Here is a 25,625-nt window from a genome sequence, read left to right as displayed (position 1 = left end):
GTGTGGGGTGAAATGAATGCCAGGAGCCTCAACTAAACAAAGTCAGAACTGGAAAATTGGGTGTGCAGTATGTACGCCTTGTGCCTAAGCTCAACAATTCCTACTTCTTTTCCCACTCTGAGACCTTTTTCCTAATTCGCCCCAGAGAATAATTGCTGCGGGAGGGGCATGGGGTAGAGACGATGGCTGTCCACAAGACGAGTTCGATCGGATAGGACTTCATCCTCATTCGCACTCAAGCTCTCCCCGGGGCAGGAGCCAGGGAAGTCCAAGATCCTCTCTCTCGGGTCCCTTCTCCCTTGGCCAGGGAGAGCGCAGGTTTGGAAATAGGCACACAAACCAAAGCCCCACCGCCTCCGCTCCTCCGGGCCCCATATATAGTCATATCCACCGTCAAATGGCAGGCGGCAGCGAATAGGCGAGCAGCCCCTGAGGGCGGAGAGGGGAGGGAGCAGGGGAAGGGATCAGGAGGAGGGAGGGGAAGGGAAAGGGGGAAGGGAAAAAAAAAAACTTTTCCAAAAAAGTATTGGCTGTCTTGAGGAATGCGGTCGCCCCCTTGGGAAAGTACATATCTGAGAGCAGCTGGCGGCTCAGCGCTCCCACTCCGGCTCGGCTGCCTGTCCCAGCACAAACCTACCTCCTCTTCCTCCTCCTCCTTCAGCCCCAGCCCCCTTGGTGCTGCCGCACCTCCTCCTCCTCGGCTGCTCCCTAGCTCCGGCTCAGTCTCCGGCTCCAGCTCCTTCAGTGCGCTGTCCCTGCCCCAGGCCCTTACCACACCGCCACCATGGATGCCATCAAGAAGAAGATGCAGATGCTGAAGCTGGACAAGGAGAATGCCTTGGACCGGGCTGAGCAAGCGGAGGCCGATAAGAAGGCGGCGGAGGACCGCAGCAAGCAGGTCTGCAGTTATCCTTCGTTCTCCCTCCTCCCCATCATCGCTTCCTCCCCTCACCCCAGCCCTGGCGATTTCGGTGGCAGCTGCCTCAGTCCACTTACTCGGGGACCCGAGTCCTACTGATCCCTCCACTCCACCCCTGTCACCCCTCAAATCTCTCAGGGAGTCATCCCGGGACAGTTAGACTTCGCATGGGGAGACAAAAAGCGAGCTCGGCACATTTGAGTGTGAACTTCTTAGTTCCCTTCCCTACTACCTCCATCCCTCGCGGTCATGGAAGAACAGTCCAAGTGCTGAAGGAAACTGATGTTCAGACTTGGAAACACCTTTGCATTTTAAACTGAGGCACCGGGGATAGTATAAGAGTTTAACAACCCGAGAGAGACGGATGTTGGGAGAGGAGAAAGTCGGGGACTAGACTCTTAAAAGTTCTACTGAACTTGAAGGTGTAATTATTAAGCTAGGATGAAGTAGTTGGATTTTGATACGTTTTCTTTTCATAATGTCTTGGTTTTTATTTGGTTTATTTATTCTTAATCCCAGCAGTGGGTGGGTGGGTTTTCAAAGGAGAAAAGCGAGATAGAATGGCAAAGACAACCTAATAGGGAGAAGGGAGTATTGAGACTACGAAAGAATTCTCTAACCCTTTGAGGGGAAAAGGAAGCAATCCCAACCCGAAAATGTGACTCCTACAGGTTACCCCGGTAACCCGGGAGAGAATAGAAAATAACAGAAAACTGTACTTCCCCACAGTTTCTCCTATACACACACACACACACACACACACACACACACACACACACACCGCGTGCATCCCATCCTTCTACCCTCAGAATACTCAACCTCCCAACCCACCCACCCCCGTCTCGGCAATGGCACATCAGCCTAGGAGCTGAAGCCAACTCTGTCGCCTGTGTGTGTGTCTTTGTGTATCTCTACATTCCCAACCTCCTCAACCGCGCTCCCCGCTCCCGGCGTCCCCAGCTCGAGGAAGACATTTCGGCTAAAGAGAAGCTGCTGCGCGTGGCGGAGGATGAGCGGGACAGGGTGCTGGAGGAGCTGCATAAAGCGGAGGACAGCCTCCTCACGGCAGATGAAACAGCGGCCAAGGTACCGGAGGCCGGGCACCTAGCGCAAAAGTATCTAACTTTCTCTCTCTCTTTCTCTCTCCCCTTCCCTGTCTCTCTTCTTCTCTTTCTGTCTTTGGCCTTCCTCTGTTTCTGTGCACCCACATCCCTCCCGTGCGCGATCACGCTGCCTGCTGCACTCCCTCCCCCTCCGTCCCACGACCCTACCACCCTCCCCCACCGCCCATCTCCCAGCTGGAGGACGAGCTGGTCTCCCTGCAAAAGAAGCTGAAGGGCACTGAAGATGAGCTGGACAAGTATTCTGAGGCCCTCAAAGACGCCCAAGAGAAATTGGAGCTGGCGGAGAAAAAGGCGACAGATGTAAGTGTCACACACATACCACTACCACCCCCAGCTGCCCTCTCCTTCTCTCAGAGCTCCAGGTCACATCTCTGTACCCGACTGTCCAGCATCCCCATGGTGCCACTGGGTGTGGGGAGAAAGGAAAACACTTTACCTACTCTTGGCCGGATTATCTACACACCCACCTCGCCATTGGCATAGCTCACTGGATGCTGCCTCCTACTTGCTGGTGCACATGTTCATTTTATTTCATCATTCTTATCTCTCTCTATTTCTGTCTTTTTTGGGGGGAAGGGGAAAAATGAGTGGAAAACAGTACAGCTTAAGGCTGCTTCTGAGACATACAGCCCTACTGGTGGAAATTATAGTTTACATATTCAGGCTTTGTATACAGAAGATTATGCTTTCCTGGACTTTCTCCTTTTATTTATATTTATATTTATAGGGTCTAGGACACAGATCTTTAAAATGTAGGACTGGGACCGTCTAAAACCAGTGCTTTACTTAAAAAAGACGAAATGACTGCAACTTTTGATTAGGAAGTTTGCTTCTAGACTTTCCAAGGCAGAGACACTTGATGCCAGTGATCCAGCCTGAGAAAGCTATAGCCCTCTCTACCCAAGGAGCAGCTAGGAAGATGATACTTGCTTGGGTCTGCACTCTGTAGGAGTTAGATCCAGAAAGTAAGCTGGAAGTTATATATAGCTCAGTACTTTATATGGTATAGTGTGTGATCTGCACTCCTGCTTCCTCCTCACCCCAACCCCCCAACCCCACCTGTCAGCTTTCTGATAAACATCCCATAGTTTTATGTGTGTAATAAACAGTTAATATCTCAAAGCTCAGACTAGTTTGCATTCAGATCCCTCTAACATTACTGTACATTACAATTCCACATAAGTGATGATCTTTCTTGTGAAATCAAGTCCAAGCATTGGACTTCCAAAAGATTGATTTTCTTTTCAGTTTAGTTCATTCCCAAGATAGATGCCTAATTAGGAAAGTAATTTTTAGAATGTGGATTAATTAAGAAAATACTTACAATGCTAATAATAATTTCCTGTGTTTATGATTGACCGTTGACTAGAAAAGCAGATTTTTGTGCGCCAGAGAACAGAAATATAAGATGGTCCATCATGGCAAAGCAGAATTTTAGACTGCTTTAAAATGAAAAGCCAATTTTTTTTTTTTTTTAATTTCAGGGCTATGCTTTTTCAAATGGGAAATCCTTGAACAAAGGCAAAATTCTCAACTATAAAAATTTCAATTCTTGGGAGGGAAGGAGGTTGATTGTCCCAGCTGGATCATAGGAATTAAGCTTTATACTAACCAATTTTAGAAAGCGAACCTGAAAAAGTATGTGTCTGTGACTGTATGAATGTAATATGGATCAGATGTCTTTCTCTGTATATGGCTAAAGGGATGGAGGCATGTCTACCCCCAGATTCTCCAGCAGGACGTTTATTTAACTTGTTCAAAAGAGCCGCTGATAGATGAAGGGGAGATATTCCTTATAAGGAAAAGAATGTGGAGTATTTGGAAACAGCTCAGCTACAGTGAAGGCAGGAGAGAGGGAGAAAAATGCTACTTGAGTTCTTAAGAGGAAAAAAAGATAATTGTTGTAACTGCTGTGTGCTGACTGCCATGCCCCTTTATTAAAAAGCCTCATTTAAAGGAACTGTGGAATGAGGTGGGGCAGGAGTTGAGCAGATGAGATTTGAAGTCAGCTGGGGAGTGGGGGAAGGGGACAAAAAGGGAAAAGACACACAGGGGTGGCTCTTGAGATTCTTAAAATTTATTTTCTCCCAGAAGAAACTGTTTGCTGCTAAAGTGTATTAATTTATATCCCTTAATCTTTTAGTGTTATTTTAAAACTAAATAAGGAGGTAGGAGATTAGAATATTTTGTCAAGAAATGATAGAATGTGAGAACTGGAAGGGACCTTGAAAAGTTACCCAACTGAACACCTCAACCCTCTCCCCCCACCCCACAATTTTATAGATGAGATTGAAGCCTATATAATATTTTAACATTTGCAATTAGGTATATATTATTTCAATTTTTCCATTCAACAACCCTATTGAGGAAGGTGCCATTATTATTCTGATTTATAGATTGGTATACAAGGGTTGAGAGAGTGATTTTTTAAATATTACTGAGTTAATTATGGTAGTGTTAAATTTAAAGTGATTTACTCACTAGAGAAAATCATCTTAAGACTCAGAGGAAGGAGACAAATGTCCTTAGAGAAATAAGTTAATTATTTAAGTGACATACAGTACCTATAAATCTTCAAAAGGTTCCTTTTCTTCTACTCTGTATTACCTAGACTCCTCTTCCATCCCCCAATCCCAAAAAGAATTCACAATGAAGGAGGTCAGAGTACTCTGTGTGAGTTTAGGGGAGGAGCTGGAGTCTTCACAAATAGAGCTGATGAATGGTATAGAACAAAGTGAGAAATGAGGCCTACATAGTGTGAAATTCCCCAGCCCTGTTTCCTTTGTCAGGCCTGCAGAATCTCCAGAAGCTTTGCTGAAAATGATTTAGGAAAGCAGTATAATTATGTCTTCTCACTTCCATCATCCTGGGCTTCACTCCACTCATATTTGTTGTTGGTTTTTTTATTGGTAGATTTCCACTCCCACCCCCAAGTTTTCTTTTCCTTTCACACTACCCCTCTCCCAAAATATTTATAAAAGAACTTCCTAGCAAGAAAGCTTAAGAATTAAATATGTCCCTTTCCCCCTAAATAGTGGTATGCTTTCATTTTCCATATGGGAAGCTGTAGTGTATTATTAAGCTGGAATGTATTCACTTTAAACCCTTTTTTTTCCTGTCACATCTCTAGTGCTGTTCATCTTAGAGATAGGTTAGGATTGGGACTGGATGGATGATTTCATTGAATGAGGGAACTATGCTAATGAAGAACAGTGCTTTCTCTCCAATGAATAGTCTTTTTTTTTCCTGAGGCAACTGGGGTTAAGTGACTTGCCCAGGGTCACACAGTTTCTGTCTGAGGCCAGATTTGAACTCCGGTCCCTCTGACTAAAGGGCTGCTATTCTATCCACTACACCAGCTAACTGCCCCACCAACATGTAGTTTTAAAGAATTGTTTGTCAGAGAAAAGACTCAGTAGTTCCTGCTGACTCAAAATAGCTCTCTATTCATTAGGCTCTTTGATTAGATGACTGACTCTCCTTCCTCTTTTTTTTGAGGACTTGAACCAGGATCTCAGATCTAGCGTTTTTGTTTTTAAAGTAGTTTTTCAGTATAGTGGGGAAAGAAGTCCAGGAAGTTTTCCCCTTAGCATGTGGCTTCCACGTTTAACACTGTTACTATTATTTGCTCCTGGACAAACACTTGTTGGCAAATGCCCCAAATTTAAGGTCTATCAAGTCTTGAAATCAAGTGCCGCCTCCGACCCTTACTAGCTGTATGTCCATCTCCCTGAGCCTCAGTTTCCTCCCCTGTAAAATGAAAGAGATTGAAGTAGATGACCAGTAAAGTCTCTTTCGATTCTAAATCCATAATCGAAGTTACCAAATGCCTAGTAGACCTGCTGGAGGGATCGGAAGGGGAAAAGGGGACTCTGGACCTGATTCGGCCTCTATCCCTCTCTTTTTTTAGGAGGAAATCTTTTCACCTAATTTTCTGATTAAACATTTCATTTTTATCCCTAAGAAGGAATGCTCTATCTTCTTCATCCTTTTGGAGGATGCGCGTAAAAGTGGCTCTTCTACGCATGACCACGAGGGGGCGCCCCAGCTCTTCCCAACCAGGTCCCGTTATCCTTTCCCCCCAAGCCTAGGCGGGGGTGGGGAGGAAAGGTTTGGCTGCTGCAAAACCTAATTACTGGAGGGAGGGGGAGAAGGTGTGTTTTGGGGAGGGGAGACGAACACCCTCCCTCCAAACACAAACCTATATAGCCACTGAGCGCACTCCAGCTAAGCTGGGCAGTCCCAGGTACCCTTTCTCACTCCAACTTCTGCATTTTAAAAAGCCCCCCCCCGCCCCTGCCGGGACTCTGCGTCGCCCTGGAAAGACCAGCATTGTATTCCAGCGCTTCGCGCCCTCCTGGGACTCGGCCCCTGACTCCAGGCTCCGTCCGCCTCCCCAGCCCCGCATCCTGCTGCGCTCCGCGCACCCGCCTGCGGTTGGTTTGTTCTACGAACCGCGGCTACTCAGCCTAGCCCGGAGAGGCGGGGGGGACTTCCGGGGCTGAGCCAGGGGGAGGAGAGGGAGAAGGAGAACGCGAGGGAGAAGGGAAGGCGGCGGCGCAGGCCAGTGCAAAGCGAAGCCTGGGGAGGAACCGCGGGAGCAGCCGCGCCCGTGCCTGGAGGCTTGCGGCCAGCCCCTTCCAGTATCCTCCCGAGGCAGCCTCTCTTCCCCGTCTCTTCCTCCTCCTCCCTCCGCGTTGCGGGTAACGATGGCGGGTATGAGCTCTTTGGAGGCGGTGAGAAGGAAGATCAGGAGCTTGCAGGAGCAAGCTGACTCTGCAGAGGAACGAGCGGGGAGCCTGCAGCGGGAACTGGACCAGGAGAGGAAACTGAGGGAAACTGTAAGGGAGCTTGTCGTGTCTATTTCCCTCCCCTGCCCCCAACCTCGTGTCCGCTCTCCTCCTGCTGCTGTCCCCAGGTGCGGCCCTTCACCTCTGCCTGCACTGGCTTCAGCTGCCCTCTTTCTTCCCGGGTGCTTTCTGGGACCCCCTCCCCCCACCTGTTCCTGTCCTCTTCTGTACCCATGTTGCTTATCCGGACGTACTTTGCTGTCAGGAGCAGTGTAAGAAAGGCCTAAAAGAGGGAGCCATCTCCCCCCTTTTCCTCTTCGCCCGTCATTCCGCCGGTCTTGACGGAGGAAAAGGAAAAAAACAATGTCTTGCAGGGGAGGCAAGAGAGGGGTTCAGAATATTCTGGAAAGAATTCTTCCAGGGAGTTATCCATTTTTTTTCAAAGGTGGTATTCATTTCTACCCCAGATCAGAACCTTTCTGAGCCCAATCCTCCTCCCCCAGTGCAATCTTATGTCCTTATGGGGGGAGGGGAGAAGGCAGCAGGTATCCTTTTGGGTAGAGATATAGAGAAGAAAGCAACAGGCCTTTGGTCTTTAAGAGGATGACTGATATAAGGCCTAGTGATGCTAAACCTGTCATCCCTATTGACCCAGAAATTATTGGACCATATTTCTGGATGGGGTTTGATTAAAGATGTGCAGCACCCAGTGTTTAGTGGGGAAATTACCATATGCAGTCCTTCTTACGCCTCCCTTGTGCCCCTTTCTTTCCTCCTCCCCCCACCCCCATGAAGTCTTCTTATACAGATATCCCATTGTTACCGAGGCTTGATGTATTGGGTAACTTTAGATGAGTGCCAACATTTATTAGGTGCATTTACCCCACCACCACCCACTTAAATGTAATACCAGGCTTCATTCCTTTCTCCTAAGGCAAACATCTCCAGCAAATATGAATAGGATTTCTTAGAGGCACTTAAGGTTGATTGCATTTTGTTGGTTTTGTGTGTTTTGTGGATCAGGAAATTTTTTTAAAGTACTTTAGAAAGGATTTCAATGAAAGTGAATGTGACATCCAGCTGTGTTGTACGTGTAGGACTAATCTGTATCAAGTTCCTTTTAAATAACTGTGACTATAAACAAATTTGCATGGACTAAGTTAGCAGAAAAGTCAAGCTTCAAGACTTTGTTGCATTAAAAACTTAATAATGGGGAAAATCCTAAAAGAATTTACTTAGGCTTCTCAAAAGAAAAATAAATCTTCTAACAGAGGTTATCCTGATTTCTCAAAATACATGCCCCTGAAGACTAAACTATCTGGTAAGTACTGCCAAGCTAGAAAAGCTTTAAATACAGACCTGGCATTCATAGGAAGACTAGCCTACTTGAATTTAAGAAGGATCATTGGCTGGTTGAATGCCCACCAGGTGATTTTTTTTTTTTTGGTTATAGCAACTCATGAAATAGTCTTCTAAAGTATGAAACAAATACCCACACTAATGAAATAGAGCATCTGTTGAAGTATTGATGTAAAGGAAATCAGACAGGTGGTCTTTTTTCTTCATTAGGTTGAAAGGTTATGACAACATGGATCTTTCAGGTAATTAAATAGTAAATTTCCATCCCTTACTGGATCTAGCAGTCACCCAAGACCTTACCATAAGGTGGTTCTTTTCTTATTGGAGCACTGCAACTTTAAACTTATAGTACTTTGCACTCCAGGATTCCTTTCTTTCCTTTGTCTCATATCAGGTATCCTTGTGCAAAAAGAATTACTAGTTTTGCCAATAAATTTGTCTTTGAAGATCCTACTTAAATCTTAAAAAAAAAAAAATCTTCCATTCAGAGAGAAAATGAATAAACTAAAAACACAGATTGGCATGTGAGGGTGGAAGTCCAATCTTCTGCAAACATTACCAGTTGATGTTGAAACCCCAAACACACTAAAAAGGGAATTTACAGTACCATAAGGGAGGTTAAAAAAGGTTGCTCCCTTAGCATAGTGATGCTTTTGCATGCCAGTGGGGAAAGTAGTATATTTTTTGAAATATTATATGTCATTTTAGTCTATATTTTCCCCAAGTTTTGTGCATTTTATTCATAATGACTGCCCTGTTTGTAAGTACCACCACATTCTTCACACAGATAAATGGTACTTTTTTATAAATTTGTCCATAGATCACTATATTTTTCTTTCTTTCTTTTTGCTGAAGCATTTGGAGTTAAGTGAGTTGCCCAGGGTCACACATCTAGGAAATGTGTCTGAGGTCAAATTTGAACTCGGGTCCTCCTGACTTTAGGGCTAGTGCTCTATCCACTGCTCCACCTAGCTGCCCTAATAACTATATTTTTCAAAGTAGTTTTAAATCTGTTAAAATAAATAAAATGCACAGTATAATTTTAAGATAAGTCTATGTGAATGTACTCAGGATTGTGAAAATCATAGAATTTAGAACTAGAAGAAAGCTTTAGGTGTCTTTCAGTCCCACCTGCTTTGTGAACAAAGAAAACTGAGAGTCAGTGGGGAAATGAATTGCCACTGGAGTCATTGACACAAGTAATGGGACATGAATTATAACTTAGGTCATTTGATTGTAAAGCCACTGTTCCCGTGGATAATAGGTACGAACTGATAGGTTTTTCAGTGACTCAGAGATCATTTAACCTAACCTCCTCATTGAGAAACCTAAAGAAGTTAAGTCCTTCCCTGCTCCATGTGATATGGTGGAAAGAAGGTTGATGGTGAAATCATTGGATTATAATTTGAATTCTAGCTCAGCTATATAGTAATTTTTAATGATATCTTCTTATTCAAGTCTCTGTTAAAGTCACTTCCTAGACTTTAGTTTAGTTTCCTCATCTGTAAAATAAGACAGTAGGATTAAATGAATTCTCAAGTTCCTTTCAGATCTATATTTATGATTTATCTTACATGTTGCTTTCCCCATACTACTTAACAAACTAGTAACAATAGAGTCCAACAGAATAGAATTTTGAGGACTGAGACCATCTATCTCCATTGTCTCTAAAGTTGAGTCTTGGGTATCAAGTTGGAGGTTCTTCCTTGGTGGTAATCAGAAATATATGTGTTGATACTTATAGACAAATGGAACAAGAAGTCATTATGGATAAAATGCATAAAATATGGAATATATCCTCATATTTTATATATCTACCACATGTTCATTAGATTCTGGGTAACAAATGTTTCTCTGGCCACAAAATTAGCAATATATAATTTTTTTTTTCTTATCAGCCATTATAGGAAATGGGTACTAAGTGGGAAAAGGGTTCTTCTGGGGGGAAATGTCTCCTTTTGTGACTTCTTCATTCTCCCTCTGCTTTCATAGAAATGGTTTCACTGACCCTCACCTTCCCTTCCAGATGTGCAGCTTATCCAAGAGCTTGAGGAAGACAGCTTTACTTGGCATGGTGGTTAACTCTAGATCAGGGGGTTGTTAATGTCATGGACTTCTGTAGTTGTCTGAAGCTTACACATTCCTCAGAATAATGTTTTTAAATGATTAAAGAAATTTCAGTTAGAGTTTAGTGAAAATAAAGATTTTAAAAACACACAACACATATGCCACTGAAGTACAACTTCCTAACAGAATATCATTCTACTGATGAGGATCCATACAATCAAATAGCTTTTTAAATCGATAATGCTGTATTATGGAGAGAGGACATTGCTTCACTATTTTAGATCGTGGGAAGTAGGCAGTTTACTCCCATTCTAAGCTATTCCTCTATCCCTCCACCCCCCCCCCCCAAAGTTGGTAAATATTTTTGGTACTGAGAGAAAATGAGAGTGACCTTTGTTGAAGAATGTTGCATTCTCAGTATGGCTCTAATTGGAATGTATAATCTCAATTTCCTTTTTTCATAAATAAGTGAGGCAAAGGCATTACAATGCTCTGTTCTTGTCTTTCCCTAATTATACAAATATGTCTCATAAATTAAAGGCTTTGGCACAGTTGGGGAAGGTTGTGTTTATCTGTTATCCATGGGAGTGCCCCTTAATGTCATCAGTGTTTTTTCCCCTTTCCTTACCATATAAGGACAGACGTTTTTCTTGGCTGCCGGTTCACTTAGGCTATATACAGCAAGTTGGGTGAAACTTTCCTGGTGTAACTAACTACACATAAGTAACAAAGAGCTGACCTTTGATCATCTTGTGCTCTGTCTTCATACTCAAGTTAAGGGGTTTCTAGAAGGACTTCAGTCTTATTAGAAGAATGATTTCAGTTACAAACTGAAACTGCCTTTTTTTTAAAAATCAGTAATAGATTTTTTTACGTGGCTATAACTAGAATTTTTTTTAAGTGAATGCTTTTTCCTGTTTGTTAATTGTTTGTTTTTTAATTGGCTTAGTTTTAGGTTAAAATAATCTATCTTATATTAAAACCTAGATCTTAGTGAATTTTCATCCTCTTTTCCTCAGAAGATAAATGAGATTTGAATTAACCCCTAGCTATTTTGGGTCATGCTTTATATTTTATACATATCCACCCTTTATTAATACCAAGGAGCTTTAGAGCATGCTATGAGGGCACTGATCGCACACTTTAATAGCAGAGCTGTAGTAGGATGCTAATCTATGCAACATCACCTTTTCAAAGTAACTCATTTCTAGGTGATACACAGTAACACTTCTGAAATAAAAGAAAGTATCTCTGAAGCCAAAGACTTAGCTGGCGCCATCAGCACACACTAACATTCAATGCCAATGTTAGAAGGAAGTTAACCCAGTAAACTAAAGGTGATTTACATGACTGGAAATAATTTGCTTGGGGTTGGAAGGAAGTACTTGACTTTGTTTTGCTTTCTCTAGCTATGTTTAAATAATAGGCATAGGACTAGATATCTTGCTATGGTAAAAGGAACTTTAGAAATGGCTAAGTGGATTTCTGACCTTTTAAAAAGCATCAGAATTAAGGATTCATGACCACGAGGGGTATTAGACTTTCAGTGATCAGAAGTTAAGTGACAAAGTTCCTTACAGATCTGGACAGGGTAGGGAATGGAATGAGAAAGAAATTACCTTTAAATTATAAGGTAAAATGTGTGTTCCATTCCCACTAATGGAACCAAAACTGAGCCTGGACTTGTGTAAATTCGGCAACCTCTGTGTCCTGAGATAACAGTGCCAGGCCTCTCCCAACGGAAGAGCTGTAACTTGGCTGTATTTTGCCCTCAGGGTGAGTTCCAACTTCATTCCCCTCCCCCAGTCCCAGGTCTGACCTTGTCATACTCTACACTTGTCTTAATCCTACTTAAAATTTCCTCCTCTGTGGAGCTGTGGAAAGTGTCTAATTCCCCGGTTGCTTCACTATTTGCTCAGTACAAGACCCCTGCTTATCCTGTCTTATTTCCACCATTTTCCCCGAAAACCAGAAGGCATTCTTACCTCAAAGGATCCCTCCATTTGCTGCGTGGATACAAGTGATCAGCTACTACTTGTGTCAACTTTAGATTGTAAACTCCTTGAGGGCAAGGATTGTGTTTTGCCTCTTTTTGTAACCCCAGTGTTAGCATGGTACTTGGCACATAGCCCATGATTAATTAACATTTGTTGAGTGATTGGAACCTGGAGAGAACCTCTGGAATTCATGTTGTCCCCTGTAGAAAAAGCTGGGAAGGGCAAATCAAGAAGGTTCATTTTTTGGCCCTCTTGGGGTTTTGTTGTTTTGTTTTTAATCAAAGTCCTTCTAAATTTAAATATGGAATCATATTACTGCGCCTTGAGTCTTCGATGTTCAATGCCTGTCATTTCTGTTAAAGTGAATAGGATGTAAGGTCTGAGGGGAGAGAAAGAATGGTAAGTGATAAGGTGGGCTTAATCAAGCAAAACTTACTCGAAGAGATCACTCTTTAGCCAGATCTTTAAAGAAGCACAAAGTTGGTGAAAGGACCTTTTGACTTGGAGAATGGGATGTGCCAAGACCCCAAGGTAGAGGGGAGTAAATAGCAAAAGATAATCATCTTACTTAGTAATTTGTCATCTTGAGCTAGATGGGGGAGTTCTATGTGACTAAACTAGTGTTTGGAATGTTACCCTGAGATTTCTCATCTTCTTCCTACAGTAAAAGAGATTTAGGCTCTGAAGGGAGTTTGCTTTTTGATGACTGCAACTGCAAATCATTGCTGACACTTTTCTTTTAACTTGCTATATAGGTCTTGTAACTAGGATATTGATCTCCTTCAACAAAAAATAAATAAAAATGGATGGCCACTGGTACCCAACTGAATTATATAGAATTAGTTTTTAAAAGTGACAATTACCTATTTTTAGGGTATTTGTTCTCTCTAGTCTCACTCTCCTTGTGGCTCCCCAAAATGAGCTGAAATAGAACCAGAACCTTTTATCCACTCTTAGATTCTGGGTTCCATTCTAAACTACTCTGTACCTTATGACCCTTGGTATGAGGTGACCATTCTTTGTTCCCTAATGTCTTTAGGTATTTAAACAAACTCTTGCTCCATCTTTCAAAATATCTGCATGGAACATTTGTATTTTAAGTTAATCTAAAATTGTCTCTTGATATTTTTAAAGATTTTAAATTTTGAGTTCCAAATTCTATCCCTCCCACCCTTCTCCCCTTCTCTGAGATGGTAAACAATTCGATATAGTTTATATATCAAACATAACTTTTAAATAAGTAGAGTCTGTGTGTTTACAAAAAATAAAATCAATGTAAGAAGATCTGATATTTTTCCCATATTTTCTTCCCCGACTCAGGTAAAGCCTATAGCCCTTATCTTAGAGTAATTATTTCATTTCAGTGTATGAAATACAACATATAAGATCAAAAAGGAAATAATTTTGAGATATAGTTATAAAAATTTGTTCTTAAAAATTCACAGATTCTGGTTATGAACTTCTGATCTAGTTCAACTTTTATTTTAGCAAGTAGCAGTCTTGAGCATAGTAGGTACCTAGTAACTGCTTATTGAATTGAATCGGTTCATAGGTGCTAGTTAAGAATAGTAGAGCCCTTTATAGGAAGATGAATTTAGATTTTTAAATATATACTTTGAGGGTTTTTTTGTTTGTTTGTGTTTTTTTGGGGGGAGGGGAGGGGGACATTGCTTAGGCAATTGAGGTTAAGTGACTTGCCCAGGGTCACACAGCTAGGAAGTGTTAAGTATCTGAGACCACTTTTGAACTCGGGTCCTTCTGACTTAAGGACTGGTGCTCTTTCCATTGCATTACCTACCTGCCCCATACTTTGAGTTTTTAAATAAGAATTCATGCTCCAAAACTTCACATCACCTTGTTAAGATACTATATATATAAAACATGATGAATATGATATGATTTCCATTTCTTTGGGTTCATGAATATTAAAATAGCCACAGATCTGAACATGCAGCCCAAGCTAAACACTCATGTAAACGTCAGAATTTTCAACTCCTAGACAGCAATAGTTTAAGTGCCAGGAAAGCAATCTGTTATCTGAGAGATAATACACAAAACCTTAGTATTTGAGAAGATGACTTTCTCCTTAGTCCTTTGAAACTTTTCCTGACATTTTCCCAAAGCAGTCTTAAATGGTTTTCATTAAGCTCTTATGAAAAATCATGATTATTTCAATTATCAAAAAAGTTTGATTGTTTTATGGATCCACTTAGCAGTATTTTACATGTCAACTGCTTTGAAATCTCTTTTTTTTTTTTTTTTTTTTTTTTTTTTTTTTTTTTTTTTGCATCTTGATTCCTTTAGGGAGTCTGAAATCTATGGATTCTTTCTCTAAATTTAAAAAAAAAAAAAAAAAGGTTTTTTAAATGCTCAAAATTAACAATATTAAATTTAAGAGGAAATTAATCATATTGAAATACAGGTAAAAAAAATTTTTTTTTACATTCCCAAACCCCTCTAGTTAAGAACCTCTAGTGTAGACTAATTTGCCTTTTTTTTTTTTTTTTTAAACTTTATTTGTTTGTTTTTGAGATTGAGTTTCTATCTTCACTTAGGCTGCAAGTAAAGCAGCTAGGCATTCCTGAGCATGATTCCACTGCCAGTAAGCAAGGAAGCTTTGACCTGCTGTTTCTGACATGGGCTGATTCTCCATTTCAGGCAGTTTGGTGGTCCATCTTCTCCTACTTCTGAGGATCTAACCAGATGGGTGCCAGATTTAGTGCTGACACTAGATTGACTTTAGCTTTTTTGCAACGCAGAACTCTCAAACTCTAGTGACCTATCAGCCTCAACCTCCCCAGTAGTAGAAAGTATGGGAATATAACATGATGTCCAGCAACTCTCTCATTTTACAGTTAAGGGAGGACCCAGGGAGATTAAGTGATTTATGACCCAAAGGTTATATGACTCAGAGTCCCATAGGTACTAAGAATCAAAAGTATTATCCAAACCCTCTGATTTGAAAGTCAGTGTTCTTCCATTGGACTTCACCTTTCTTTATCCTTAAAATCAGGCGTTGGACTAAATTATCTCCTCTGTGGTCCTAAAAGCTGTGAGCTTAAGTCCATCATTTCAACAGGTATGTGCTTGCCATCTGATTGTATGTCAGAAATTGTAAGAATAATGAAAGATGACATTTATGAGACGAGTGTCTTAAGTAAAAAGGTGCTTGGTTTCAAAGAATAATTTTTTCTATTTTAAACAGAGCACTTAGTCTCTCATTTTGGTAGTATATGGGTGTGTATAGCATAGTTATTTGTATTTGAATATAAGGATTAATTGTGGTTTCTTCAAAAGGTAGCAACCCTTTTTTGAGAAGGTGACTGGGAAAAGAATAAGTTGTCACTCCTAGATGGTATTGCCTGGGCAAGTTATTTCTCTTGTTTTCATTTTGAAACTTCCCAGTTAATGAAATAGGGAAAAAGATGATTTTTGGTAGCAGTAAAATTAGACTTTAGGCTCTTTAGAAGCTAAGAGCTTGTGTTTCCCAATTCTGTCATTTGCCCTCAGTTATTTTATTGAGCTCCTTTATCAGAAATTCTCCTATTTAGCTGTAAGTGAAGTGATTAGCACTTTTTACCTCATTTTATTATAAATATAATCTAGAAAACTTAAAATTTAACAGTTATAACAGGGTTTGTTAAGATGCTGAATGTCAACCTATCAGGTTAGCCTACAAATTCAGTTCTAAAGTTACTATTGATGTAGGTTGTCTCTTAAATGTTTTCTCCACTTTTGTAGTCATATATTTCACTCTATTCTTCCCTTGCCTAGGCTGAAGCTGATGTAGCTTCTTTGAACAGACGTATCCAGCTGGTTGAGGAAGAGTTGGACAGAGCTCAGGAGCGCTTGGCAACTGCCCTGCAGAAATTGGAGGAGGCTGAAAAGGCAGCCGATGAGAGTGAGAGGTGGGAACATCTAATCCAGGTCCTTTTACCACAGGTCTCTTGCCTAATAGGACAACACAGCCTAGATATTGATATTATTAAGGGATGGATAGACAATTAAGAGTCTTTTAAATTGGGGATCAGATGAACTCTGAATTTTTTTTTATTATTATCTTTAAATTCCAGGTATAGTTACAGGCCCATCAATGGGATTACTTAATTCAGTGTATTTCTAGGTAGATAATGTCAAGATTATTTCTCATTGTTCAGATTCCTAATATGATTATATGTATTTAAAATAATTTTAATTTAGTTTTCCTCCAAGGAAAGAGGTGACATTTCATGGGTGGCTAACTCTTAAACAGCCATACTAATGTCTGACAAGAAGAAACAGTTGATGTAATAATTCTTTTAAGGATCTTATAGAATTTTATTCATGAATTTAGGAAACAGACAGCAAGATGAACCAATACAGTTCTTTTTTTTTTTTTTTAAAGGATTCCAGGGTGCAAAATGACTTTTTGACTTTATGTTCATAGACCTGAAAGAATCCTAGTTTTTTCCCAGTTTTTGCATACTAGGACTTGCCATACAGTGGAGCGTAGAGTTAGAGAGGTAGCCTCCAACTCAATAAAATCCAGGTGCAGGATCTGACTCTGATACATATTGGCTGTGTGGTCCTGGGCCAGTTACCATAACTTTCTCATCCGATCCACAAGCAGTTTTCCAAAACTACAAACAGTAGAGATGAAATAGTAGATGAAATTATAGGTCAGATCAAAAAATTTTTAAGACTTCTTCCTGGAGTATGGTTTATTTTTATATAGATTTATATATACTGTAAATCATTTAATATTCCCTAAACAATTACATGTAGCAACTACCTGTTTTGTTATACATAGTACATAAAAACTGATGTTTATCTTTTTTTTAATATACCAACAAAATAAAGAGGTTCCAGTATATAATGGCATGCTTAGTAGAATGACTTAAATGAAGGCACCATACCTCCTTCCTAAGGAGGAAATACTCTCTTTTGAATATCTAGCACACATATCCATTGATTAATATTTAAGACTGGTTCTCCCTGTCCAGCATCCACTCTCAGTCAATCCCACTACCAATCAGCATGGGAGCTTTGACTTGTTCTGTTTCCAGCCTGGGCTGGTTTGCTCCTCCTCTAGACAATTCTGGTGTTCACACACATAGTCCCAGGGATTTAATTCATACAAAATTTAATATAGATCGTCATCTTAGCCCATTGAATCTTTGAACCCCTGAGCTCTAGCCATTCACCAGCCTCAGGTTCTCTAGGATTAGTGATTATAATTATGTACCACCACAACTGTCACCAGCACACATTTAAGAAGTAAAACATATCTTCCCAAACATATCACCCAAAGGTGATTTTTACACCTTAATTCTAATTAATTATAAGCTATCTGGACAATTTGGTCCCTATACCCAGTGAACTAAAAGCATTTTATATCATTTTTATGTTTTTCCTTTTTTTTTTTTTTCTGTCAACTTCCTTCCTTTCTTCCACTCCCCTAATCCTGAACAACTTTTAATTCCTAGAAAGTCATCCCTCATCATCTGAGAGGGAAAATAATAGTCCAGAACTTTGTGTTGGTCTCCTACTTATTAAACTAAGCACACAAAATCTAAATCTGGGGTTTCATTACTTTTCTTTCAGAGGAATGAAGGTCATTGAAAGCAGAGCCCAAAAGGATGAAGAGAAAATGGAAATTCAGGAGATTCAGCTTAAAGAGGCTAAGCACATTGCTGAGGATGCCGACCGCAAGTATGAAGAGGTCAGTGTCCATTGATCACAGTCTGTAAGAACTGAGGACAATAGCTTCTTTCCCACATCATCTATGCATCATCTAGTTATAAAACTGCATATAAATAACTGTACCATGGGCAGATGACAAGCAGACAGTCTTTCCTGACTCTCTTCCTATATGTTAGGCTATAGAGCCTTAATATCACATATGATGAGATAATCTATGTGGATTCAGAAGTGTGGGCCAAATCATGTCCCATAAAATACAAACATATAGAATTAAAAAGCACTTTAGCCAACATTTTGCAGAGTGAATCCATTGTGTTCTTAACATTTCACTTTATTTTTGTCAATTGCTGCTTTTATTGTGAAGAATCCAGAGTAGCATTGAGCCTAATTTTTCTGTTTAACACCAGTTCCCAGAGTGCATGATTTGGTTCTTTCAAAGTATCACCTTTCTCTTAGATTGCTGTCTTCCACACACAGATGTTACTTCTTAGTTATCTTGTATATTAAGATACCCAGATGATCCCTCTTGATATCTTTTCTTCATATTTTGGTCTTCCAAACAAAAACTCTTTTACTCTTTACATAGTCGTCTGCAGGAAATGTATAGCTTACGACTTCCCTACTGTCTGTTTCAGTATTGTGAGTTTGGCTTCCCTTTTGCCCAGCCCATATTGGGCTGTTCTGTTGTTACCCAAGTTTTACCTGTACCAGATACTGAAGATTCTCGAGCATTTAATCATAAACAACACTTCTGTGCTCGTTTCCTTTGCTTCTTACCAGTCAGGGAAGAATGAATTGCTCTTGAACTCCACTTATGATGAAACACAGGGCACCAAAGGACTAAAAGCCAAAAGCTTTGCCCCCTGGGTCTGTCTCTGCCTGATGTGTGTGTGATGGGGGCTTGGGCTTTGTCTTGCCACAGGTGGCCCGGAAGCTGGTCATCATTGAGAGCGACTTGGAGCGGGCAGAAGAGCGTGCCGAGCTCTCAGAAGGGTAAGTGACCCCAGAGCCATAGGATGTGTGTGGGGTGCTGCCAAGCAGTGACTAAACAGCATGACCTACTGGCAGTTACACGTTTACTTGTTTTCAGCTCGAAGCTCCCTGTTTGCTCATTTAACTGGGATGAACCACGAGCGTGGAGTCCAGGAGAACATGTGTGTGGGGTGTCTGTGTGACTGCATAGATCACTGCATGCATTTACTTGCACACTGATTTTGTGAATGGCCTTGTGCATTTCATGTGTCCACTAACAGCCAAGTCCGACAGCTGGAAGAACAATTAAGAATTATGGATCAGACTTTGAAAGCATTAATGGCTGCAGAGGATAAGGTACTGATGGCTATTGTATGGTTCTTAGGTTTAACTGCCACCCAACAATCTTTCAGCTTTCATCGCCTACTGGTTCATTTGGTAGTAATGACTTCACTTCCACTACACCCTTTGCTGTCTCTTATATCTTGCTTTAAAGTGCTTTCTTTTTGGTCCTTTTTTGATTCTTTATTTTTCTTTCATAAACAATCTTTGGTGCAGCGTAAAAGAAGCCGAGTCATCGCACTTAAAAGCTATTTTAATTATTTCACACTAAGCCCTACCTTGCTTTTATTACCAAGTTGGGGGGCAATGAATGACTTTGAAGAATTGGAGCATTTTAATCTGTGATGGTTTGGCTACTTTAAAGCTGCTCTTTGTCTCTAGAACTCAATTTTCATTTTTCTCCATCTCTCTCCTTTTTTTTCCCCTCTATCCTTTCTTTGGCTTGATTTGGTCTCCTGCCCTCCCCACCCTTCCTGCCTCTGTTCTGAAATAATAGCAAATGTGCCGAGCTTGAAGAAGAGTTGAAAACTGTGACGAACAACCTGAAGTCACTGGAGGCTCAGGCTGAGAAGGTAGGCCAGAAGCATGATGTGGGGGGAAAAGCATTCTTAAAAACTTATTCAAAACAGTAGCCCCACATGTCTCTTTAGTGTCCCCACAGACTTAAAGCAACAATTCAGCAGATGTTTCAAGAAACAGCTAAATTCTGAATCTACCACTAGGGGACTATAACAAGCTTGATTCTTCTTTCAGATGAAAATATTATGTTAGATTTGTGAGTTCTGTAAAGACTTTTTAAAAAAATTCCATGTAGAAAAATGATGACCAGTTGCTAGTTTAACATGTAAAACAAAGTGACTCGAGGAGAGCTTTATTGCAGTTGACTGTTAGTATCTGAAGTTACTATACATATATCTGAGTGGTCCTTGATAACTTTGGGGAGGGCAGAGATGTGCTTCTTGTATGGGGAAAACTACATGTTTAAAGTGAACTTTGGTCTGATATGGGATAATCTTTCTAATTACAGTACTCACAAAAGGAAGACAAATATGAAGAGGAAATCAAGGTCCTTTCTGACAAACTGAAAGAGGTAAAAATAATATGAATTAAATTCATTTACTGAACTAATAGAGATGTATGGGCATCAAATATTTATTTTAAAATTATAAGATGCAAAAGCATGTACAGAGATGTAGTGTTTAATCACTGTTTATACTTGTCAGGTGCCTAAGAGTTGTTGCAATGTCTTGCCATCAGTGATCACCTTAACACTGTACATGACACTGGCTAACACCTTTATATCCTACTTTATGCTACTTGATATTCATATTCTAGTTGGCCTCATATTTGCAATTAATAACATAAAAGTTAAACTTAGTTAATTTATATGAACTGAATCATTCTAGGCTGAGACTCGTGCTGAATTTGCTGAGAGGTCAGTAACCAAATTGGAAAAGAGCATTGATGACTTAGAAGGTAAGACTTAGAGTTTTTTACTTCATGCTTAAGTGTGGGAGTTAGGAGCAAGAATGGGGGAGTGTTTATCTTTTTAATTGAAAGTTAACTTGGCAAAAATTTCTTTTGCAGCCCAAATTTATCAATCTTAATTCATTGTTTAGGTGGGCATTTATTTTGCTCTTGCTACTCTTTTCCTCCTGATATTTTCAGACTGTTGCCTTTAAACTTTTTGATCTACTTACTTTGAATTAATTTAGAACTGTTTGGTCTCTGTGTGTGAAAAGTTGATGTTGAGATTTGAAAAACGATGGGTCAGTTTTAAATCTATTATGTATAGTTGTGTGTGTGTGTGTGTACACATGTTTGTGTATATGGAGAGGAGGGGAAGGAAGGAGAAACACAAAAAGAAAAAGATAGAGGCAGAGAAAGTAGGACTCTTAGGGAAGAGAAAAGTAGGCATTTGAAACGGGATAGGACAAAGAACAAGAAATATAGCAAAGCAGTGAAGCAGAATAAGTGACAATTGCAAAATTATCTTGCATCAAACTTTGAGAAAGCTTCATCCAGTCAAAAAGTTGAAGATTAAAAGTTTGAGTCACAACAAACTGCACTGCTATAAAAAGACTCCACCCTTCTGGAGCAGGAATGATGCCCAACAGATTTGCACAGACAGTAGAATGGGCAGAGAGATGGGTAGTTTAAATGACACTTCAAGAAATCCATACCCCCATAACTAGTTCAGTTAGGAAATTTATGACTTTAAGTAGGGAAAGATAAGATTGACAGACTGTAATTACAAAGAGTTCCACGTAAGCATTGTCTTTGGAAATCTTCCTACCAGTATCTCTCACTACAGATTAGTAGCTATTTTGGTATAATTAAAATACAGTTCTCTAAAAGAATGTTCCACTATCCACTCAATGTACTTTCTGTTTTGTTTAAGTTTTCATGCGGCTTACTGACACCATATTTGATTATGATTTATCATATCAAACCATTCTCATTTCATTTTCTAATGCTTACTTGTTCTTATTTGTTGTTTTTATTTTAAATCCTCCTCTTCTTCGGGCACCTGCTGCCATTACTTCCTTCATGCATTGTCTTTTTCTTGCTGCTGTTTCTGGATGGTCTCCATGCTACTTTCTTCACCCTCCATCTGATCACCCTCCACCTTCCACGCCCTTGCATCTCTGCCTTCCACTTCGTGGTCGTAGATGAGCTGTACGCTCAGAAGCTGAAGTACAAAGCAATCAGTGAAGAGCTGGACCACGCTCTCAATGACATGACTTCAATGTAAATTACCTCCTCTGCCTGCCTGCTTCTGTGAATTCCTGTTGGTGAAAGCTAGCTGCTAGCCCCTTCCCCTTTGCTTTGATCTCCATAAATCCCCATCTCATCTGCAAACTTCAAGTTGTTTTGTGTGTAATCCCTCCTTGCTTCTGTTTGTTTAGGTATCACCCTTCTGTTTACATAAATTTAGAAGTATCATTCTTTAATGGCAAAGGTAAATTTAATCAGGTCTATCATAGGGCATTTTCCTCTAGTCATGGGTTTTATTTTTAAGAATTTTAATCTTGCTTTTTGCTTCTCAGCAATAAGCTGTTAGCATCTTTTAAAAGTGAGATCATTGAATAAGGTTTATCTCAAAAAATAAACCATAAAAACAGTTCTACTTATTAGTAATTTTCCCAGAATAGAAGAAAAATAAATGTACTAAAAGCTGCATTCTACAAGATAATTTTTTTGATGACACATTACCAAAAAAAAAAAAAAAAAAAAGGAAAATTGTTAACATGGGGTCATAGGATTTAGAACTATAAGAAAACTTTGCAGTCAGCAATCCCTTCATTTTACAGATGGATAAGTTGAGGTTGAGAAAAGGACAGTGTCTTGCCTAAGGTCACACATATAAGCAAGTAACTCAATCCAGATTCCAAGCCAGGTCCTCTAACTTTAAACCTAGTCCTCATTCCATTCTACTACATTCCATGAGCTGCTATTTACTAAAGAATGGATTCAATCTTTTTTGTACACTGAGGATTTCAAACAGTATTAACTTGACTTTCTTGGTTTCCAAGTTGAATCCTGTTTTTAGAAGATTGAAGTAGACTCCATTATATTAATGTATCAAAATTATAGCCCTTTAAAGAGAAGGAGGAAACAGATCCAATTTTTGTATTTCTTCTTTCAATCTTGGTCAGAATCCCACCACCAACATGTATAGCATTCTGAAAGACATTTGTATGTGGTGTAAAGAATAATGAAATAGATGCTGAACCTTACTCTGTCACTAATTGGCTCTTGAGTTCCCAGAAAGGTCATCTCACTTGACTGAAAGGGTTGGGTTAGAGAGAGCCTTGATGCTCTCACTTTCTGAGATCTTGTTCTGTCTCATGAAAGGAGAGGCAGCAAGATAGAGTGACAGAGACCTTAATTCAAATCACTACTTACTATCTAACTATATGATATTAAGATAATTAATTATATCTCTAAGTCTCAGTTTCCTTCTTTAAAAGTGAAGGCATTAAACTGGATGATTTCTAAGGACCCTCTTATCTTTAATGTAAAGACCTAAATTTTTCTAAACGGATTTATACACTATAGCAGCATCTCAATCATAACTTATCCACCCTCAAATTCTAGCCTATAGATTCCTCAAGGATGAATCTATCATTCTAAGAACATTGTGTTTTAGAACCTTCCCACCATATCCCATTCAGAAAACATAGTGGCTTCAAATGTGTAATTCACAGTTTCTTGCTTTCATATTTATAAAAACTCTACCTTCAAGGAAGTTAGAGAATCTCTAGAGATCTTTAGGTCTCTAAAGACTGAGAGACTTGATTACTGCTTTGGAAGACAGACACCAGTGCATCAGCTCTGTATATCTGTAAAATGAAGGGATTGAATAAAATAATCTCTCCCAGCTATAATCAATCATTAGGCACTTATAATATGCTGAAATTGGGCTAAGCTCTAATATTTATTCTAAGATACTGAAAAAAAATTAAAATGAGTAAATATTCCATAGAATGGCTCTCTTTTTTTAAAGACTCTTTGATAGTCCTAGGTATGTATCTTTTAAGATTAAACAATCTAATAATCGGGAAGATCCTTAGGACAATTTTGAATCTGCTAGAATGCTGCTATAAAATCTGCCAAATGTGTGGCTGGCGTTGCATGCTGAGTTCTGTCATATTATTGCTATTTTTTTTTGCTTTTCTTTTTTTCCATTGTGCCACTTTTCTTTTCCCCCTCCCGCCTTTTTATCTTCATGCAGATAAATTTCTTTGCTTCACTTCTCTCAAGACTCCTTCATCAAGCTGGATGTTCCACCTGTCTGAGCTCTGCAGTTTTTCTCAGGTTTATTGTCGTGTCCTCCAGCTGACCTTGATTCTGTCTTCCTTTAGCATCCTGCCTCAGGGCAAGACTCTCACTGTGCCCTCTATTGTACAGAAGCTCTTTCTTTTGATGTAAAATAAACACCCCGTGTGTAAGCTATATCTGTTTTGCTATTCCTTTTACACCTCCTATTTATTGATTGAGCAGTATATTGAATAAAACTGAAAAACGGCCTCTTGACACAAGGGATTTATTTGGGGCTGTTCCTTTTCTCATTCCCTTTGTCTCAGCATTATATATTAGTCCTTTTGGAAATCATAAAATATTATTCTTTAGCCTACAGACTTTAGTTTATGCAAGAGCTAAGCTGCCCTACAGTTAAATATCTCAGTCCCTTTTCATTTAATTTGAGTTTTTGTCACTGTGATTCTATAAAGAAAGATGTTTCAGTCAACCATCAAGCATTTTTAAGTATCTGCCACGTATCAGACACTGCAGTTTCAAATTTAATTCAAATCTTAGAAACCATGTTTGAACTGGTCAAATAAAACTTAACTTCAAAGAATTATGAGTTCCAAAGTAAGAGACTAAATATTCTTGCATTGTAGGAAGAGTGGAAGCCATTTAAAATATGTTTATTTTGCCGAGTTGTCTTCCTTTGTTTTGATCCTGAAAGTGTCTTTTGAGTTTTCTGGATAATATATTGAGTGAGAAGTGAAAATCCATGATTGTACTTCATATATTTGAGTATAGAGGCTCTACATTTGCTATCATTGGATTGAGCAGTTATTTAAACAATCCTATCTTTAAAAAAAATAAGAAGAAGAAAGAAAGAAGCGAGTAGAAATTTAGAACTTTTAAAGTGCAATTTTCTAATTTTTTTTATTCCTGGAATTTTCTCATCACCATGCTGGCTGTATCTCCCCTTTGTTTTTAATTCCCAAGCCGTTTTGTGAAATATTTACATTTTTTTCATTGATCCAAAATAGCTGATATGAAGAATTCCTCTCCCAGTGGCCACTTTTGATGGAATGAGTTTCTCCATATTTAGTGCTACTAATTTTTGGACAGTAGGCAGAGTCTACCTGGGGCCATACTTGAGACCTTTTCCTCCTGGTAGGACTGAGCAGAATTTGTTCTCCATAAGTTAGCCTACGAGAAAACAACTACCTCCATATTCTGATTAGGTATTAAAAGGAAGACTTTTATGGATATCATTATAATTTATTAATATAAGATTAACTCCAGAAATAGCATAAGCTGCTCTTTAGACTCCAGGAAGGATATGATATACAGGTTTTTAATATTTATTTAAAATATGGCTTATGAATTAAGGTTTGTCTGGTTTTTTGGCCTTGGCATTGAAAATTTTTCTTTTATCTAGAATCTAAACAGTCTCCTCCATAGAAGAAGAAAATTTATGGTTTGAGTCCATATTTAAACTTTGTTCCCTAAAGGTTTATGGTTCTTCTTCTGGCCAGGCACCCTTCCTTTTGAAAGGAAGAGTTAATAGTATAACCCTCATGACTTCCTGCCTTAAACAAAATAGCTCCTGCTTTATTTAATGTCCAGA

The 25,625-nt window shown here is 39.6% G+C and overlaps 1 protein-coding gene across 17 annotated transcripts in view; it reads left to right on the top strand.

Annotated features, from left to right (window-relative positions):
* Positions 1 to 534: 534 nt before the first annotated feature.
* Positions 535 to 25,625, top strand: part of TPM1 (tropomyosin 1) — a 30,611-nt gene continuing 5,520 nt past the window's right edge. For 2 of the 17 annotated variants that reach the window (XM_051980919.1, XM_051980920.1), the window contains exons 1-7: positions 6,738 to 6,884; positions 16,031 to 16,164; positions 17,840 to 17,957; positions 18,861 to 18,931; positions 19,749 to 19,824; positions 20,280 to 20,342; positions 20,659 to 20,728. In XM_051980919.1, the coding sequence (XP_051836879.1) occupies positions 6,753 to 6,884; positions 16,031 to 16,164; positions 17,840 to 17,957; positions 18,861 to 18,931; positions 19,749 to 19,824; positions 20,280 to 20,342; positions 20,659 to 20,728 (664 nt within the window). In that variant the 5' untranslated portion in view covers positions 6,738 to 6,752. Of the gene's footprint in view, positions 899 to 1,879; positions 2,006 to 2,217; positions 2,344 to 6,732; positions 6,885 to 16,030; positions 16,165 to 17,839; positions 17,958 to 18,860; positions 18,932 to 19,191; positions 19,710 to 19,748; positions 19,825 to 20,279; positions 20,343 to 20,658; positions 20,729 to 21,924; positions 22,008 to 23,990; positions 24,212 to 25,625 lie in introns of those variants that run through there. The other 15 variants (XM_051980922.1, XM_051980914.1, XM_051980911.1 and 12 more) reach the window with 15 other exon arrangements.

The sequence above is a fragment of the Antechinus flavipes genome, chromosome 2 (genome assembly GCF_016432865.1).
Source record: "Antechinus flavipes isolate AdamAnt ecotype Samford, QLD, Australia chromosome 2, AdamAnt_v2, whole genome shotgun sequence".
Taxonomy (NCBI): Eukaryota; Metazoa; Chordata; class Mammalia; order Dasyuromorphia; family Dasyuridae; genus Antechinus; species Antechinus flavipes.
Note: the sequence above shows the minus strand (reverse complement) of the source record. Positions and strands in the feature narration are given on the sequence as shown.